Here is a 19,889-nt window from a genome sequence, read left to right as displayed (position 1 = left end):
GGGCTCGCCATTTCATAAATTCTAAAACTTTGTTTTCATTTCCGGTAGGTTGTTGTGGCTTGGAAACGGTTTCACTGAAAAAAGAATTAAGAAATGCAGACTGTATGTTAAACTGTAGATTTCATAGCACTCAAAAATGCCTGTTTACATAAGAAAAAACGTAAACTTTACCCCTCCGTCGATCGACAACTTCCCCTTGGAAGATGACGAGGATTACATTACAGACCCTGACCAACTGTTGGATAGATTGCCGCAGCCTTATCGGATGATAGATAAGGTTCTATCACAGTGGTATGATGAAGTATGGCAAATCATAGAGAAACGCGAGAACGAGCGCCTGGAAGAGAGTCGCAGAATCCGAGCGCCACAGTATGAGTGTTCGGCACAGATGGAGGTATGCATTGTATTAGATAGAATGTTCTATCGTTAAAATGACAGATGTCGTACGGACCCGGTTTAATGATAGAAATCGTCCCATATACTCGCTTTGTAGCAAATTAAAAAATTATATCTTGCTGTATCTCGCCTAAATTTTCATATGATTGGTCTCAAATACCTACAATGTTGCTCTTTTATAATCCCATATTACCACATTAACTGTTTTTGCAAGGAAATCCCTGCTGCTTTTAACATCACGTTTGAAAATTCGCTGTTTATGGTCGCCATGTTAACAATAAAATCCGAGACATTCCGAGTTCGATTTCTGACGAAATGGCAGGCAAATTCAAAAGCGTATTTTAACAAAGTGCCTTGGTACGGCTCATTAAATGGATATTTTGTTGACTTAACTATATATGCATGTTTAAAAAGGTTTGTAATGGAGAAAAATGTGTTTTTTTTCTGCATATTATATTTAAAAGACGACGCGAAGCTGATCTGCTTCACGGCTGCTACATTGCAAGTATATGGGACATTCTTACTGTGACCTGAGCGTAGCCTGGTCACAGTAAGATTATTCTTTCTAGAATTGTATAATAGAACATAGGGGAATGTCACAACTAGGCTCAAGTCTAATATCCTTCATGTTTAAACCAATGCTTTAATAACCAAATTGAGCGGTTAAACTGCTAGCTAGTGCTAGACTAGCTTGACAAGGCTGACTCTATTATTCGCACTATCATATTTTCCCCCCTGTCATTTTCTTTTGCGACTTCTATACCTTAGAAATCTCGTACACAAGTGTCCTCATGGTTGTTCTGTTAGGCTCCATTGTAATGGAATAGGGAGAATCCGAAATATCAACAACTAGGCTCAATAAAAACCCAAGCCTGTCCTGTTTAAAATCTAACGCTCTACTGGCTGAGCCAATGGGTATCTAATCTAGGCAGGTTGAGGTATGCTGCAAATCATGTGATGATAAGTCTACAGAGATTTTGCATCATAAGCTAGTGGCACGAAAGTAACCCAGATGATAACGTTGATTTAGAAAAATTTAAAATTAGGCATTGTGTTTTTCTAGTTTGTATATACTGTCCTTGTTATCCTGGTAAGAATCAGCTTTGCATCCAGTACACCTGTCTAATTCAATTATGTATAACTAGTACTGTATACATGTACATGCAGAATGTTGCAGTAATATGAAATTTTGCATTAATTTTGTTTTTGCCATGTGAAACACGTACATCATACTTATTATTCTGAGTTGTTAGTTGAAGTACACACAATTAATGACAAATCGATTAATCAATTGGAACCAATTTTTTTCCTTCCCAGAGTCAGGGGCGTGCCTGCTGTGTGTGTGACAGTGTCGACGGACGCTACATTTTCATTGGACAACCAAGAGGTTTGTCAGCAGTAGATGTCCAAACACAAGAGAAAGTGGCGAGCTGGGAGGAGGAGAGTGTTGATATACATTACGTAAAGGCTTACTTGATCGGAGTACAAGTCTATCTGGTTGTGACCATTGATGATATGGGTAATAAAGAAATTTCGGTTAATACAAAATTCATGTATGAAAATGATTTTTTGTCAATTAAATGTAAAAAGACTTTTATTTGAATAATTTTTTTAAATTTGTGTTTAAGAAACTTTTGAATACTATTAAATTAATACATTATTATAGTGACTTTCTGCTTTATCTAATATACATACATGTTAATTTTTTTTTTAAGGTTTCGCTCGACTCTTGATATTTGGAGGTGACAAATTTTACTTTGTAAAGATCTTAAATGAATTTCAGGTATGAAATTATTCCCAAATAAAATAGCACATCTGTAATAGATTATACATATGAGCTAACTTTTAAAAAGATTACTTCAATGCAGTAGTAAAAAAAAATGTGCACCACTATCTTTTAATATCTTTTAAATACTTGATTATAGTTGTTCACTTTTAACATTTTAAAGCACATCCATGTTGTAATTTAACAATCACTTCACTATTTGATAGCAATTTGTGTTTGAGTGACAGTGTATTTGTATTTGTGTGTCTGTGTGTCTGTGTGTGTGTGTGTGAGAGAGAGAGAGAGAGAGAGAGAGAGAGAGAGAGAGAGAGAGAGAGAGAGAGAGAGTTTGCACATAGATTGGTTAATTTTAAACTAGACAACCTTTTCATCTATTATGTACATGTACCTTTACACTTGCCTCTTATAGTCAGATGATTTTGGAAGTGAATTACAGGTATCCATATGTGTTTTTAATTCAGATTTTTTTAATCAACAAAATGGTTTTGCTTAACAAAAGAGCTGTTATTAAAAAAAAGAAATGGGGTTTGCATATTATGACAGTCATTATTAAATTAATTAAAAGTATGTTTATTGAATTGTATAATAAAAATAAAAATATTGATTAAATTTCCAGATATATTGAACACTTTCTAAGCAAAAATCATTTTGTTAAAATCTGGCCCCTTTTGAAATACTGGTATAAAGCATGTCTGACTAACAGAAAATGGATAATGGACATAAAAGACAAACCAGACAATGTGATACTTGCATGGTCAATATTAACAACTATTTAATCTGTTTTCACAGTTTGTGATACATGTATTGATTAAATAGGCGGGGGCATTGCATGTATAGATTTAGTTTAGTAGAGATATAGGAATTATAAGTAGTGATTAATTTAGTACTTTCACAGTAGTGCATTAACTGCATTTAGTTTCTGTTTTCAAATTAATGCTTCTGATTGACCTTTCAGCACTTACTCATACTGACCTTTTTGCACTCGTTCATTAATATGTTGACAGAAAGGTAGAGGAGGGGCACATAGGCCTATATTCTCTAACCCCGCTCATGGAGTGAGTACTCGGTGTGTTTGTGTTACAGAGAGGCTAGCTAGTTTGTGCAACAAGACTTGGTGTGAAAAAAAAAAGAATTATTAAAGTATCAATATTATAAAGGCATTTAAAACTTGTTTTAATTAATAACTGGAGAAAATTATCATTTCATGCTTTTATTGACAAATTATTGTGCATACTATTTATTTTGTAAATGTTTATACCTTGACAAATACGGAGTAACTTTTTAAGGAAATTGTTAATTCAGATATTCAATAAAAAATATGTAGTTAAAATGAAAGATGATAAAAAAAGAGAAAAGATGATCATTGATTTTTTAAAATTTAGTTGTCTAAAATTTTGCTTGATTTTACAACTGGCATTAAATTACAATTATAAAAACAAGAATACTTACATTAGAAAAGTTTGTAATAAAAATTCATGTTTATAAAATATTGTATGATTATAATCAGAAATTTAAAGTATGGAAACTATGCATATTCCAGAAAAAGTAAGGTTGCTAGCTGTATATTTTATTTTATTAATTGAATATCATTTCTTCCTTTGATAAGCTGATAGGCTACTTTTTACCATGTATATAAACATTATCTAAGTGTCAAAGTTAAATTTTTACTGATATAAAATGCTATGTTTGCTTGATTGAGTTCAGACCCATGCATGCATGTGTTCATTTTAAACACAACAAGTTTTCAATTTAACTAAAATAAGCAAAATTCATGTGCGTGTACCACATGCATGTTCTTTTGCATGAGAACATTTCTTTTTAATTTCTGTTTATCACTTGATCAAATTATATTCTTTCTCTTCTGCTTTGAAAATTTACATTTTCTTTGTTGGCCTTTTGTATTATTATTCTTACATGTACCTATTAATAGATATGTAAATACATAAATAAATGATGATCATTTGATTGGTTATTTATTGCAGGAAGGCGGAACAAAGTTGATAATTAGCAAGTGTGAAGCATCCAGGAATGGCGACTATTTAGGAGCAATGTTTGAAAGTGAGTATATGGCCAGGACATTAAATGCAATGATTGATATTCTTGGCTTTAGCAAATTGAGGTTCAGTTTTCATATGCACCTTAATTGTAGCTGCATGTAGATTCCTCATTTTATGCAAGTACACGTTCTTTATTAATTCCGCAATACTGATTTTGTTGCTATTTCATCAAATTGCGAGAATATACATTGTAACATCACAAGCGTCAAACTGTTATTGTAATTCCAAATAGTTTTCCAGCTGTCAGAAAATTTATTAAAATCAGTGATTTAAAACTCCGCAAGAGATGATTCTGGCGAATTTATATGGTTATAAATTCCTCACATTTTATTGAAAATTCATGATATTGTCTTTCATTACAGACCCAGAGACAGCAGAAGTTTGGCTGGAGGTGTACAAACTTCCCCGGGATGCTTGGCTTAATGAACTGGAGTCTGTCTTGACAAAGAAAGAGGAAAAATCAGTATGCCATGAATTGTGTTCCTACATGTACTTATTATTGTGTCTCACTCTGATAAAATGTTGGTTGTCAGTGCTCTACATATTTTGATCAACATTTAAAAACATTTTTCTTGTTCTTTAAAATTGAATTGGTCTTCATACCCCATCAACTCCTAAGTTAATATTACCATGCAGTCAAGTGCCTTGTAAAATGGGAAATTCTGTGGAATATTTTTTTTCGTACGCCATAGCCAGTGTTTGTAGGTTGTGAGAATAAATGTTAGTGAGGGCATAATTTTTTGGGAAACTTTACCTGAATATTGAAAAAAACTTGTTATTAAACTGATTATATTTCAAGATGATGGAGATGTAAATTTGGGGATCCAAAAAATTGCATGTTCCTCTACAAACAGTTATAATTCCACAGTATTATAGTCTAAAATTATATAGATTAAAACCTCACTAAACTTTATGTACTTATTTCAACAAAGTACATGTATCAATATTGATATATTTAATCATTTTTAAGGAGGAAGACCAAGGTACAGACACCCAAGCACCCACAGACCAGGAAGCTCCTACCCCTCAGAATGAAGTTGAACCACCCCCAGCTGCGACTCAGGTAAATAACAAATGCATGCTATAATACATGTATGTGCATTGTAAGTTTGTTTATTTATTTTCAAGAATGTGTAATACCAAAGTTCTGCTGAGAAGAAAATTCATCAGATACTTATTTGTTACTTTAAAGAATATGAATAGATGGTACAAATGCTTGATTTTGAAAAACTACTTTGGATTTTTACTTAGTCTAGGAAACACAGTTTAAGTAGAGGTTCATCTCGCCTATCTGTGTTCACAAACACAACAAATTATGTAAGAACTGCAATGTTTCCCTTTATATCCTTCATAATTATCACCTCCCACTAGATGAATTATATGCATAAATGTTATAGTTTGATTTGAAACTGGTCTCTTTGACTACTCAATGTTGTATCCTATTCTTATGCAAAATACCATAAAAGATGAAATTTTAACAAGAACCATTTATGATAAATGGTTTATCTACATACATGTATTACAGAAATTTTGATTCGATCATGCAAGCATTTGTTTTTAAAAGATTTAAGATAAGTAAAATTAAGTTATACAGTATGTTATTTTTTAAACTTAGGAATTTTCTTAATTAACACTGAATTAATCTTTACCTATACTGAGTGAAGCAGCCTCAACGTGATACCATTTTATTATGTCAAAACCAATCCTTTAAATCTTGCACATAAATCTTATATGACATGATTACTTTCAATCAGTTTTACTGATTCAGAACAACATGATATTGTGTCTATGAACAGCTCAAGTAAATGTTTATGAAAAGAATTCGGTAAAGATTTTTTGAAGACACAAAAAACATTTATATCCTTGAGGTCGCTAAGTACCCTCCAGACTCAAAACCCCTTCCCCCTCCCCCATTTCACCTCCATGGCTTGAAATACATGAATGCTTCACCATATCACATGCATGGTTCCTCTTTATTTTGAAATTTGAAAGATATTTCAAACTTAGAGTTACTTCCCCTTAATTTCCTTGCTATATTGGTGTTGGATTCCACCCTCCCTCCCCCACCCCAAGACAAACAAATTTCTTTGATTTGTAATATCAACTTATATTTACAACTGATAAAATTTAAAAAAAAAACGTGTTTTTTTATAGTTAGAATCTTGATTTTTGAATAGATTGTGTTTCAAAATTTATTGGCTTATTCACAAACATTTATTGAATATAGTTAATTTTATATATAATATATGAAATTATTAAAACTTGGTGCATTAAATGATGCATAAGGAAGCTATAGTACCAGTACACATGTATTTCTATTAGCTGGTTTTGAATAAACAAGAACTACATGTATAATTATAAGTTTATAGAAAACCGTAAATTTTATCAAAATCATGAATTAGGTACATTTTCATTTTGATTTTTGATAGTTTATATGCTGCATTGCTGTGTAATGAGTTGAATGTAATTTTTGCTCTCTGATAACTGCATTATTGTTTGATTTTGTACCCTGATAACCAGGAGGAGAGTACAGGGGGAGAGAAACACACCCCCAAACTGTCCCCCACCTCAGTGGTCATGAAGCTGAAACCCCCACCCTCCATGTCCGGTAAGTACAATATGGTAACAAAGCTTGATACTGTACAAGTATTCCTTACATGTATATGTACATGTATATGCATGTTAATTGTAAAGCATATTTCATGAATACACCTCATCTTTTTATTTAAATGTTATAGGATATTGCATGAATACTGTATTTTTTGTGTATGTATGAATATTATTAAGCAATGATTACAGAAGTAGTTTTCCCTATTGTTAAACTGTAAATGATGTAAAATGATATACCTTACAAAATGTGTTTGCAAATCAAATTTTGCTGAGAAGAGTCAATTTATAAATATCTTCAAGAATAAAAGATTAATTTATCTCTTGTAAATTACTTTACTTTAATAATGATATGGTTACATAATATATTCATAATCAAACTTTTGTTTGCTAATAGTTCTGATAATGTTAGTTGGTTCTCAGAATTGTTTAAGTTTATCAAATATAAACAATTTAAGTTTAATTTTATTTAAATTCAAGTTCTTGGTAGTTCCAAATAATTCAATATTAAGAAATGGAGGCTACTATTTCAGAACTTAGGCAAAAAGGTAATAAAAATGCATGTATTAGCTTAATTTATATTGTTAACTTTTATTGATTTCTCTCTTTACTTCCATCTTATGTATTTCTTAATGTTGTTGAATTTATTTTCACTATTAGGTGAAGGTGATATTTTTTCCTTTTATTCTCCCTTTTTTTTTTTTTATAAAAAAGAATTTTGACCTTGACCCAAATATACCTGATAACTTTAGACCAAATAACCTATTTCCAGAGACCATTTAACAGTTTACTGTCAATGATGATAATATTGATGATCTCTGAAAAATTTAAATCAGCACTCAATGCACAATTTTGCTTCCATTAGAATGCACTTTCAATAATACATGTACTGATTTCTAAAATCCTTTAAACTAATAAAATATTTCAAAAGTCTTTAATCTATAGTACTCAAATATGAGTTTAACCTACAAATGCATTTAATCAGTATTAATCCTAAGTGATTAATTCAGAATTTTAATGAAACAATAACATGTATGTTCATTTTATTGAGATTTTGATTATGATAGTTTATGGGTTTGATTGAGAGAGAGAGAGAGAGAGAGAGAGAGAGAGAGAGAGAGAGAGAGAGAGAGAGAGAGAGAGAGATATGCAATCCATCCACAAGTAAATTTTGCATAGCACACCTTTTAGATCCGCTGTATTATGAAACACCTTCGAAGAGAAACAAGGTTATGGAGAAGTGCAATGAACAAGCAATTTTGATTTGTTATTTATAACAATATTTAATTGTAATACATATGGTAGGTATGTATAATATTTAAACAATAAAATGCTTTCTTAGGTGATTCATTCGGGATATGAAGGTAGCGACATTGCAGGAAAAATACATAACCCGCGTTAGCGGGTTATGTAAATTTTTCCTGCAATGATCGCTACCTTCATAACCCGCATGAATCATCAAAGAAAGCATTTTATTGTTTATATTAACATCTTTCTTTAACTAATTAATAAACTGATTATGAAAAGTTAGTAAAATTCACTAAATTACTGTTAATGTACAAAAGTACGTTAGCTAAAAGAAACAGCTAAATCGTCTCCTGTGAGAATTTGAGAGTCGATCTGGCATCGTTATGATTATTTCGTGCAGTCCGGGATTTTACTAAGGTCGCTGTAGGTTCAGACAAATGGATAAACAGGGTGTGTCAATTTCAGTCCTGTCACTTCAGCGGCTGTAGGTTTTGACCAATCGATAAATAGGGCGTGTAGATTTCAGTCTGGCTGTTTCTATAGAGCTATGAATTAACTATAAGTTTCCGTAAGAAATAGAGGGAATAATACTTGGTAGATGTAAATATATATCAGTAAAGGAGGAATGAAAGTTCACTGTAAGCATACATGTTACTATATTATAAGTGTGTTTGCTCTAATTGTTTTAATTAAACTGTATATTTTTCTCAAGGTGTGAAAGAAGGTTTAACATATAAGTGTCATCAGTATGGAATATTTGGCTAAATAAATTGTAAAATATTCATTATTTTGTTAATATCTTGCACATTATGAGGCTAAATGAGGAATGATCATCGTTTGTCAGATAATCATGTTGCATCATAGAAAGGAGTAGTGTTAGAAAAATTTTAAGTAGTTTATTGCAAGCATCAGTGTTTCCTCCAGTCAGCACTACATGTCTTTTATAGCTACAACTTGAGGCCAAGTGTCATCAAACTTGAAAGTGAGATGTTTTAAGTCAGAATATCTCATTTGAATGACCCCAATGAATGCTATGTTTTAACTTCACTTTGATTTATATATAAGTATTTAAAAACAGTGCTTCGCCATCACATTATCATGGTTGTATTATGTATGCCCTGGTCATGCACTTTACTGCATAAATGCATGCAGAATACAGGTGTTTATTTCCAGTTTAGACTATTCTGCTAATTAAAGGTTAATCACCTGGATCCATAAGTATGCTGGATCATTCCTGTGTGTACAGTTTTCATTTAGTACACATATGTTCAGTTTACCAATTATCACTTGTAAGTTCTTCTAGCTGATAAATGCCTGATCGAGTTAGCAAATGTATTCTTTAAAATCAAAATTTGAAAACTTGTTTGATATGCAGTTGACTTAAGTATGCGTCATGAAGTTGACACCTTGAAATCAATTTACAAATTACAAGGCTTGAAACAACCATGTGATATATGATTGACAGGTAACCCCGCCTCCTCAATCCATTCAGCCTGCCAGAAAGTAGACTCAGGGGAGGTAATTGGTACAGGAGTCAACCACATACTGACCCCCAATCACAAAGATATGAGAAAGGAAGTCTTTGCTCATCTCCATGACAACCTAATGGAGTATTTACCCAAAGAGGAAGAAGCAGAACCACTTGAGTAAGTAAAAAATCCCATTAGGGAAAGTACACAAAAGTTTCTCACTTCGATGAATAATTATTTTTTGGAAATGCAAAATGGTAAAATTTAAGAGTGTGTTTTTTCATATTTTCCCCAGTAAGGTAAAGGTTTATGCTATATTATATGTATATTTCAATAAATATATCAATATCGTGGGAGGGGGGAGGGGATATTATCAACAACAACAAAAATTCACCATAAAAACTGGACCTCAAATCTGTAACAAATATAGTGTATGAAAATTAATTTACATGTAATTTTGGTATTTTGTAATTGTCATGTTTGATATTTCAGGGATGTCAATTTTCACTTTATGACTGCTGGAAGATTGGTACCAACTGGTCTGGAACAACAGAGTCAAATAGGTATGATAATTGAAGAAGGGATTGGATTATTGATCAACTAAATAAGGAAAAGCAAATCAATTTTATTCTGAAGGACATTCTAATTAATACTAAAACATGCAGAATGAACATGTATGTCTCAGATAAACTTTCTTGAGGAGTTCTGGAGAGTACTTTGGTTTCCATAATTCCTCTCTATTCAGTTGCTCCCCTCCCTATTTATTCATTCTCTTATTATCTCTTTGTAAAATATTTCATAACCAAGAAACTTAGCTATGTAGATTAATGTTGTATGCCTCAAAGATTGAGGACCTGGAATATAATTTTAACATCTCTCTCTCTCTCTCTCTCTCTCTCTCTCTCTCTCTCTCTCTCTCTCTCTCTCTCTCTCATTTAACCTTCCCTTAACTTTATAAAAAAAATTCTATCCATCTTAATGTATAGATGCATGATAATTCCATTTATTTCAGAGGAAGAAGATGATATGAAAAGTAATACTTTGTCATTTGAAAAATTAAGCTTATGAAATACGTTAACCTTTGCTTAACATATCCATTGCATATATTTATAGTTCTGTATAATGCTTTAACCTCTTTACCAACAGCTTTATAACCTACTACAAAGTAGTTAGTCTATGTAATCTATAGTGATTGAAATAAACACACTGCAAGCTAAATCCCAAAGGAACATATCTTGTACCATAATATTGAAAATTGCTTTTGTAAAAACTATTTTTAAGGTTATTGCCACCAAGTTGATACTCAAAGTTTCTCTTGACATAGATCACTTCGTACCTACTGGTATTATATTACAGATGTTTTAGGAGAGCAATAGCTAATTAAATGAAAATGAAGAAGGATAAACCAAAAGTTGTCGGCACTTTAATAGTCAATTTAATTCCAGTGCCAACACATATTTAGGAGAAAGGAATAAAATGAAACATTAATTGATTAGAGAAAAGAAGACGTCATATTCATGCTGTATTCATTAAAGCTGAACACTATTCGTAAAAGGCATTGTCTGCCATATTTTTCTTTCATCGCCGCTATCCCTTCAACCTTGATATTAGTCATTGCTGTAGAGGTCTCACCTGTGTGAATGTACATCTTACCGTGTCAAGTTATGTGGTCGTGTTGAAATTATCCAATTTTATGCATTTTTTCCAAGCAAGGAGAATGCTAACATCAAATTTACAGATCAATACATTATTTATAAACAGAACATATACATAAAACAAAAAATAAATGCATTAAAATCTAAGACCACAATTATAGGAATACTGTAGATTCCTAATTAAACGTGGGGAATTAATATCCGCGTAACATTGTGGGACACAACCTTTGCGGATTTTAAAATCTCGCTTTTATTTTACAGACGGTTTTGAACTACTAAGGAAAGTATAACAAACAATTGGCTCTCACGATTTTATGTTCTCGCAATTTGATACAAAACAGTGGAAAGCACAGAATTAAGTTAAGGAATTTACAGTACTACATTTCAGCCATGAGTTTCAAATTTGCAGTCAGGTGTAATGATATTAAAGGGTTTATTTACTTTTGTAACAGTGCCTATAAGTGGAGTGTTCAGCTTTAAATATTGTAATTATTGAACTGAAATAGCTCTATTTGTGGGGAACATAAGAATATCCCATTCTTTAATAGCTGCAATTACCATGTATGTTCAAATTCTCTAAAAAAAAATAAATGGCATTGGAACATTATGACAGACATTTTGATAAAAAAAATAAAAACACCAAAAACTACCATCTGCATTATTTAAAATATATACATGCAATATGAATTATAAAGTTTTCCCAATAAAGTGTTATTACATGTATACATAGTTACACATGTGCATGAACATCTAGTTTGGTTAGTAGTTAGATAACTAAGCACCCAATGAAGTCTAAAAACAAATACTGCTTGAAAGTAAACTATTCTTTGCAAACTGCTAAGATGGTGAGAAAAGTTGACTTCATGGAGTAATTTAAATTAATGTCAATTATTTTGTAAATCATCAGCTTTTGAGCTATACAAAGTAAATCATGATAATTAATCCTTAAACTTATTAACTTGATTTATGTTCAGTTTTATAATCTTATAGCTAATTATGTATGTAGTCCTCTATGTAAACTCACTGCCATAAATGATTGATACTAAATATATCTAAAAAGTCAAATGATGTATGTACTATTTTCATTTTATGAAATCATCATCATATATAACATTATGCCTCTTTTGTTATAATAGTAAAAAAATAAATGTGAAAAAGCATCCCTCCTATTATTTAGGCTCATTTGCACAATGATTGTAAGAGTAAAGAAAAAGTTATTAACAGAATACAGGCTTTTCAAGATCAAAATAAGAAACTTTATAAAAATAATCTTTGAATAATTTCTTTGTTGTTTTAGGACTGCCAACAACCATTGCTGTGTGGTGGAAGGGGTCCACTCATGTTGTCCACTACTCTCTGCTCAAGCAACACAAAGGTCAGTACTATATGAAGGACAAGAAGTTAGTGCAGTAGTATACAGGATAATGAGGTCATGCAGGATAATGAGGTCATGCTGTACTTTGCAAAATGACAAGGACATGCACTACTAATGTTCTATGCAGGACAATGAAGGCATGCAAAACAATGAAGTCATGTAGTACTATGCAAAACAATAAGGTTATGCAGTACTATGCAGGACAATGAAGTCATGTAGTACTATGCAAAACAATAAGGTTATGCAGTACTATGCAGGACAATGAGGTCATGCAGTACTATGCAAAACAATAAGGTCATGCAGTACTATGCAAAACAATAAGTTCATGCAGTACTATGCAAAACAATAAGGTCATGCAGTACTATGCAGGAAAATAAGATCTTGCATTTAAATATTTTCACTTTCTTTATCCATACATGTATATCCATTGGTCTCCTGACTTCCTTCTCCTTGATGAGATTAAAACATATTGTTTATTTCATCAGAAATATGATTTATTTTTTTTCTTCAGACTTTGATGTAAAACCAGACTTGGTTTGGCCTTATTTGAGTCCTGTGACATCATCTGCCATTAGTGACGACACATCTCTATTAGCTGTAGGATTTGAGAATGGAAACATTATCATCTGGGATAGATATCTAGGTATAATATATACAATACACACTTTCTAATTCTTTCTAATTCTTTCACAGTCAAACTTTGTTAATGTCTGAACTAATTGGGGCAGAAGAGAAAATTTGAGTCACTTGAGAATCTAGATATCAATGAAATACCATGAAATATACATCATTAGATATTGGTGAAGACTTTGAACTCACTTTGATATAGGCAATGTATTTTAGATATTGATTTTTGAAATATTACAGTCCAACTGGATTCTTTGTAAAAAAAAAAAATGTCTGGACCGAAAAGGTTCAGATTTAAAGGTTTATAACTGACAATGCTACAAACTAAGTTAAAACGGCTTTCGTAAATCATATGTTTGTACACCAAGCATTGAAATATTCATCTGTTATTATGTATAATTTTCTTTTTTTGACAGCTTTGGAAATATATAATTATGAAAGTATAATTACAGAAAATCTCACAGAATTGAATTCATATGCCTTTATACAGGTATACAGAGAGGTATTGTCAACATCATGGACCGAGTCAAGATAGTGCAGCTGACATTTCTGGACCCCAACATCTGTCCCCAGAATCTGGACGACTACCAACCCTACCGGACAAAGACCTCGACATACTTACTGGCCCTGTGTGACAACGGGGCCCTGTACATCATGATGTCAGGACCAGGGTTAGAGCTGGATCCCATCTGTATTACTCCTCCGTAAGTACCGGTATATTATATCTAAAACCATCAATTTGCTCCACATTGGGAAGCATAATGATAGTTGGATATACACTGTGTACATGGAAATGTTTGCATGGTAGGAATGTTCACAAATTCTGGATTGAGTTATCTTTGCTTGAAAATTGTATTGTTACATACATAATTATATGCATACATGTAGTGAATAGTTTGGAAATTTGCCATCAGTCGGTAAGAAAAAACATTATTATCATAATTTTTCACAACATTCTTTAACTTTGCAAAAACATTATCCAGGATAAGTACATTACAATCATTACAAAATTTTCATATGCAACTCTCTACATTTACATAAAAAAACTGGCAAAAGATAGGGAACATATTTATGGTTCCTGCTTCTTCAAACTGAAACAAAAACATATGTAACCAAATAGTAGACATTTTGGTTAATCTAAAAAGTGTTTTAAAAAATTCCACCTAGTAAACTTAATTTTGTTATGTTGCAGTGTAGAGAGTGAGGATGACATTTTTACAATGGTTCAACCAATACCTGGAATGCATGATTTGGTAAGCATTGTTTAAACAAGATATATATAATGATTGATTGGTTAATTTGTATTCACATGAAAAAAATGATATAATTGTTCTCTGAAACTCTGTGGTAGTTTATTTTTATAAAAAAAGAAACTAAAACTCATTGAAAGTAAAAACATGTACCTCATCTATTTTTGCCAGTTGATTACTGTTGTGAAGTCAGGAAAAGTACAGATAAGAGATACCCTGCAAGGCACTGTACTGTGTGAACCTGTTTTACCCAAGTCCCATGAACTTATGACCCCTTGGGACCCTGTGGTGGCCGTTGGAGCTATGGGACAAGTTTTGTTCCTTAAAGGTAAACAAAAGCACAAAATTAATGTTTAAGAATATCAAGCTTACAAGTTTATTGGCTAGAATAACTTTTTAGTGAATTTATTATTTGAAATCTAATAAGTGCAAACTAGAAAAATAAAGATATGTACAGTATTAAAATGCATAAGTGCAATCAATCAAGATTACAAAGCAGGGCTGCATTTTACAAAAGAAGTTATGACTTATGACCAAATTAATGAATGCTAATTAGTCACGAAGAATCACTGTTTTATTCTAATGGCTGTTAAATGCAATTATGGAAATCAAAATAGTTGAAAATAAATAGTTTTTATATTATTCCACAGGACTGAAATATTTACGATTTTGTTGTAAGTTCTTTTGTAAAACACAGTCCTGGAATTTGATGTGAAAATTTAGGTGAAAGTGCAATGCTTAAACTGTACATTCAATGCTATTGCATCTTTCCACTTTCATGGCTATATAATAGACATCAACCATTTAATATTTTCTGTCAAAACTAAATTAGTACATTAGTGTCATTGGATCTTTGCACTATCATGGCTGCTTATACAACCACTAGCTTATTTTCTGTCTTGACAAGGAAACAACAAAGACTATGGTGAGGAGGAGGGAGGGGATCAGTCGGAGAGTGCGGGGGCGTTGTTTATGTACCAGATGAAGCTGTTCCCCACCCTGGATTCCTACATGTCCAGACGGAGGGACAAAGTGTCACAGACCGTGCACGCCAAAATAGAGAACAGGATCGAGGCACTGATGAAAGAAAGGTACAAAAAGTTTTTATGAATGCAGATTCCTGGATTTACAATTCAGGTTGACAGCTTCATGTACGTAGCTACAGTTTCCTCACACACAAGAACCTCACTTTTTACAACGCATAACAACTTGCATTAGTTTTGGATTGATTATGACTTCTGCATGAGCAAATATTTATATGCCAAAAAAAAAATTCCATTGACAATCTACAACAGATTTCATCAGTTTATATGACTTAGACTTTCTATTAAATAGCTACATTAAATATTACCATTTTTTTTAATTGTATGTAATATGAATCAAGATGATTATTGATAGGTATTGACAAACATGAAAGTATGAAGCATGAAAGTTGTCTCTCTTATTCCATACTCTGAAATAACTGATATAAATGCATTCTCTCTCTCTCTCTCTCTCTCTCTCTCTCTCTTGGTATAAACAGTTTTATTTTTTGTTTAGAATTGCCCAACAGGGCCTCAGAAAGCATCGTATGCAGGAGAGATGGGGCAACATGAAAGAAGAAATATGGAGCATCTTACAGTACAAAGACATGGCAGAGAAAAAGGCAGACAACCGACCAGAAATCGTATGTACAATGTGTATATCTAATATCAGTGAGAAAGGCGTTGAAATAAGGGCGACCCATGAATTCAATGAATATTTTGATTCATCATATTTAAAGAAAGATATTCAGCCATGATTAAGCAGCGGAAACAATTTTACATGTATTTCATGTTTAATTTGAAGATTAACAAATTATATTTACATTATCCAGTGTCTTTGTCTGTGATAACACTACGTATCGATTTTGTACTATATAACTCATAATACAAATGACGCCAAATTGAGGCTCTGGCGGGGTTTGCTTATTTATATTTAAATATTTAATCGTACGATGTCCTAAAATTATATAAATATAAGTAATAATGAATCATTCTTTGAATATTATGAGATGATAATTTCGGTCGGGGCGTGATCAAATCTATCATAAAGCCCTTCGGGCTTTATTGGATTTGACACGCCCCGACCAAAATTATCACCTCATAATACTCAAAGAATGATTCCTTATTCCTTATATAATGCAGCAATATAATATTGTTTGGTTGTGATTTCAGCATTACAAACGTGTGAGAAACCTGTCCCAGGTATGTAATTCCTCTGTACCAGTTTTTATTAAGTTTTAGAATTGATTCAATTTATAAGTATTTGAAAATGGTTATTTTCATTAGCAATTGAAGCAATATATAGAAAATATGTACATGAATAGAGAATGGTTTGATTTAACTTAGTTTACATTTATATTGAAATAGAGATTATTGTTTCCAATATATTGTTAATATTTACAGGAAAGTGAAATGTTGTTCAATTATCTTATTATAGAAAAATAATTTACTTATATCCTCCGAGTATGCCACATCTAAAAGCTAAAAAAATATTGAGTCCCCCCCCCCTCCCCCCACACACATTTCCTTTGAAAATAATTCTTTCAAATGTACATGTGGCTTCAGCATATTAAACTGAATATATAATTTTTTTTTTGGGGGGGGGGGTAAGCTTCAGAGAAATTTTACTTGTTTCAATTTCATTATTGCAGTGACTGAGAGATATAGAACTAAAAAAAATAATAATGTTTTCTAAAGTATAGCTCAAATCATTAGCTTGCGGTTACTTAAATTTTTAGAAAATAATTATATACTGTATAGATTTTATGAATTTCTTTTAAAGAAATTCACGAAGTTTATTAATGTTACATGCATTTGATGGTAACGATATTTCATGTCAAATTAACATGAAAATCAACAGACAAACATAATAAATAAAATTTGTGCAAGTCTTTTGGTGGAAAAAATCCTTTCAAGTGATCCAAACTTATCTCTTTCAGTAAAAAAGATATTTTGCTTTCCTTATGGATTATAAAAATGGTTACAGGTTTGTTTCACACATTGCTAGCTAGCTAGAGACATGTATACTTCCGAGTAATTTTTCATCCGCTTTCTTTGTTGTGCTTTTCATATATCTGTCATTGAATTGTTCCACTGCATCTAGTGACGACACAGAATCCGAAAAAAAACCCCACCCAACTTTACATGTATATGTTGTTTTCACTTTTTGAGTAGATTTTCTTCTCTTTTTAAAAAGAAGTATTTATTTTATATCTTTATTACAGTCATATACTGTGTAAACTTTATATAACGTATATATAACAATTCTATTGTAACTGTCTGTATTCGTGACTCAATTTTCGCATTAACAATATTTCTATTATGAAATTCCATAACTAATTGAATCAGATGCCAAAAAAGAGCTTTAATAATGCAGCCAAATTTTGTTAGAAGGCATCAAAAGTTTCTGAGCTTTTATTTCCTTTGCTTCACATTGTCACTACAAACGTCAAAAACTTTTTGTGCAATTCTCCCAAAAGCATGCGCTGTATTGGTATTGGCAGACGATAGTGAGTCGTGTAAATTACATACGCAGCAATTTTCTCGTGCAATCTGGCGCGACGCGATCGACAAATTGTGATATATGGAATTAGTATAATTTGAGAGGAACAAATGAGTAATTTAACCAGACATGAATAGAAGAGAAAGCTTGAAGTTACGATCTGCATCTAAAAATATGTACCCGGAGAATTGTTTTATTGACAGACGGCCAATAAGGTTTGATGCATTGGTCCACTGTACCGATTTGACACAGTTCAGAGAGCGACAGCGAGTTTATTTCCGTTGTAAATTACCGACAACGGTGTTTCTTTCTATTCCGCACAACCACCCGCTATTGTCAAGGGTATATTGGTTGCACTAGTATATTTCATCTCTAAGAGATGGATGGCGCGTATTTCATTGCAACAAGTCCCCTGGTTTCATATCAATTTTTTACACGCCCACAGGAATTTCACTTTCATGCTTTGTCTTTTTCATTGGTTTTGTTGAATAAATACACTCTGGAAACAAGATGTGCTTGTTTGACACAATACCCGGAGCCGGGTCACGTTCGATTATAACCAGTATTGCCATTTATATTCAAAACGACTTTGAGTTTGAGATATAACCTTGAAGATTAAAGTCCAACACGCTTAAAGTCAATAATATTAATACTATTAAATTTAGTCACAATGAGAATTCATAATAAGAAATGTCCTTCTGATGAGGTTATTTTTTGGTTTCCCCTTTATATAGTTTAATTAATCAACTTTTGAAGTTAAATTTGTTTATTAAAAAGAAGTGTGTGTAAGAAATCGAAAAATGGGACGCAATAGGCGTTTTTTAAAGGAGCATTAGAATCTTTTCATATTAAGATATTGACAATTTTATTTAACACGTGTTAAAATTGTATAGAATGTTGAGATTTTGATACGATGTAAGAAGTTGCATTTTCAATTTTCTGCATTGTAGATAGATTTTGATACACAAAACTTTAAAAAAATTACCCTGGTATTATCAAGTCCGTAATGTTGTAGTTCGATTTGAGAATATTTGACAAATTAACTTGAAAAAAAAACCAATAGCGTGGTTATTATGATTTGCTTCCATAAAGAAATTTCAAATCTTTTTGTCACTTGCATGCATGTCTATTTTAAGCTTTTAATAAGCTTTTGATAGTATACAAACACCATCTATCTTTATCCATACGTATCAAATAAATTCATTTATTTAAGATTATTTACACTCTCTCGTTTTCGCAAATATTCTCCTATATGCTAAAATTCTTGAACTTTACACTTCCGTAGAATAAAATATGTACATGTATGTAGTATTCCCTTCACAAATAAACCCACCTCTTTTTTTTTATTTACTCATTTGTATTTCATATTTGAGGGATCAAATTTAAAACAAGAATAATTCATTTTAATGAAAGATCAGATAAAAATCTGAACGATATGATTCGAAACAGTAGTTTTTAATATTCTTATAATAAACATTTTGTAACCATGTAGACTCGAGATTCAATTTTGAAACTTTTTTTTTTTTTGCAGACTCCGGGATCAATGGGATGGACGCCATTTTTCCGGAATTGACTTGAGTGATTTTAAATCTGTGATAAAAAGCATATTTTGATTTTCCGTCCAGAACGACAGTGTTGTTTATTTTATATATATTTAAATATCATAATTTGTTTGTAAATATATGGTAATTGAAAGCTTTGTAATTAAAAGTTTATTCACTTGATTACCAAAATGTGTTTGATTTTATGTCATTCTGCATTAATGCTTGTTTTAGATAAAAAGTACGCCAGTAAATTGTTGAAAAAAATGTATTCAGTACGTACATGTACATGTAGACATTATATGAGACGTAAACACACAAGTTTTGGTATATACGTCATAATAGTCTTTACG

General features: G+C 31.7%; 1 protein-coding gene across 8 annotated transcripts; it reads left to right on the top strand.

Annotated features, from left to right (window-relative positions):
• The first annotated feature begins 22 nt into the window (after positions 1–22).
• Positions 23–19,719, top strand: LOC105346903 (WD repeat-containing protein 93). Of its 8 annotated transcripts, XM_066086575.1 has the most exons (23): positions 23–394; positions 1,714–1,915; positions 2,112–2,179; positions 3,187–3,237; positions 4,165–4,240; positions 4,602–4,702; positions 5,210–5,302; positions 5,491–5,556; positions 6,760–6,847; positions 7,380–7,394; positions 9,560–9,740; positions 10,056–10,126; positions 10,576–10,596; positions 12,516–12,593; positions 13,105–13,236; positions 13,711–13,924; positions 14,413–14,473; positions 14,642–14,798; positions 15,378–15,561; positions 16,010–16,136; positions 16,666–16,695; positions 17,433–17,479; positions 19,527–19,719. In XM_066086575.1, exons 1-22 carry the CDS (start codon positions 137–139, stop codon positions 17,433–17,435), a joined length of 2,277 nt encoding a protein of 758 aa, XP_065942647.1. In that variant the 5' UTR covers positions 23–136; the 3' UTR covers positions 17,436–17,479; positions 19,527–19,719. The 8 variants fall into 8 exon arrangements, with proteins under 8 accessions (XP_065942647.1, XP_019930352.3, XP_011453962.3 ...); XM_020074793.3 differs by lacking the exon at positions 17,433–17,479; XM_011455660.4 differs by lacking the exons at positions 3,187–3,237; positions 17,433–17,479 and adding an exon at positions 2,592–2,618.
• The last annotated feature ends 170 nt before the right edge of the window (positions 19,720–19,889 follow it).

Source organism: Magallana gigas, chromosome 6 (assembly GCF_963853765.1).
Source record: "Magallana gigas chromosome 6, xbMagGiga1.1, whole genome shotgun sequence".
Lineage (NCBI taxonomy): Eukaryota > Metazoa > Mollusca > Bivalvia > Ostreida > Ostreidae > Magallana > Magallana gigas.
The sequence above is the reverse complement of the archived record's forward strand: the minus strand, read 5'-3'. Positions and strand labels throughout refer to the sequence as shown.

Excerpts from the sequence above, each read along its gene's own strand:
- LOC105346903 (XM_020074793.3), top strand. The coding sequence starts at position 137 with ATGCCTGTTTACATAAGAAAAAACGTAAACTTTACCCCTCCGTCGATC. Across the intron at positions 13,925-14,412 it reads CCCATCTGTATTACTCCTCC|TGTAGAGAGTGAGGATGACA; the intron begins GTAAGTACCGGT and ends GTTATGTTGCAG. Across the intron at positions 14,799-15,377 it reads ACAAGTTTTGTTCCTTAAAG|GAAACAACAAAGACTATGGT; the intron begins GTAAACAAAAGC and ends TGTCTTGACAAG.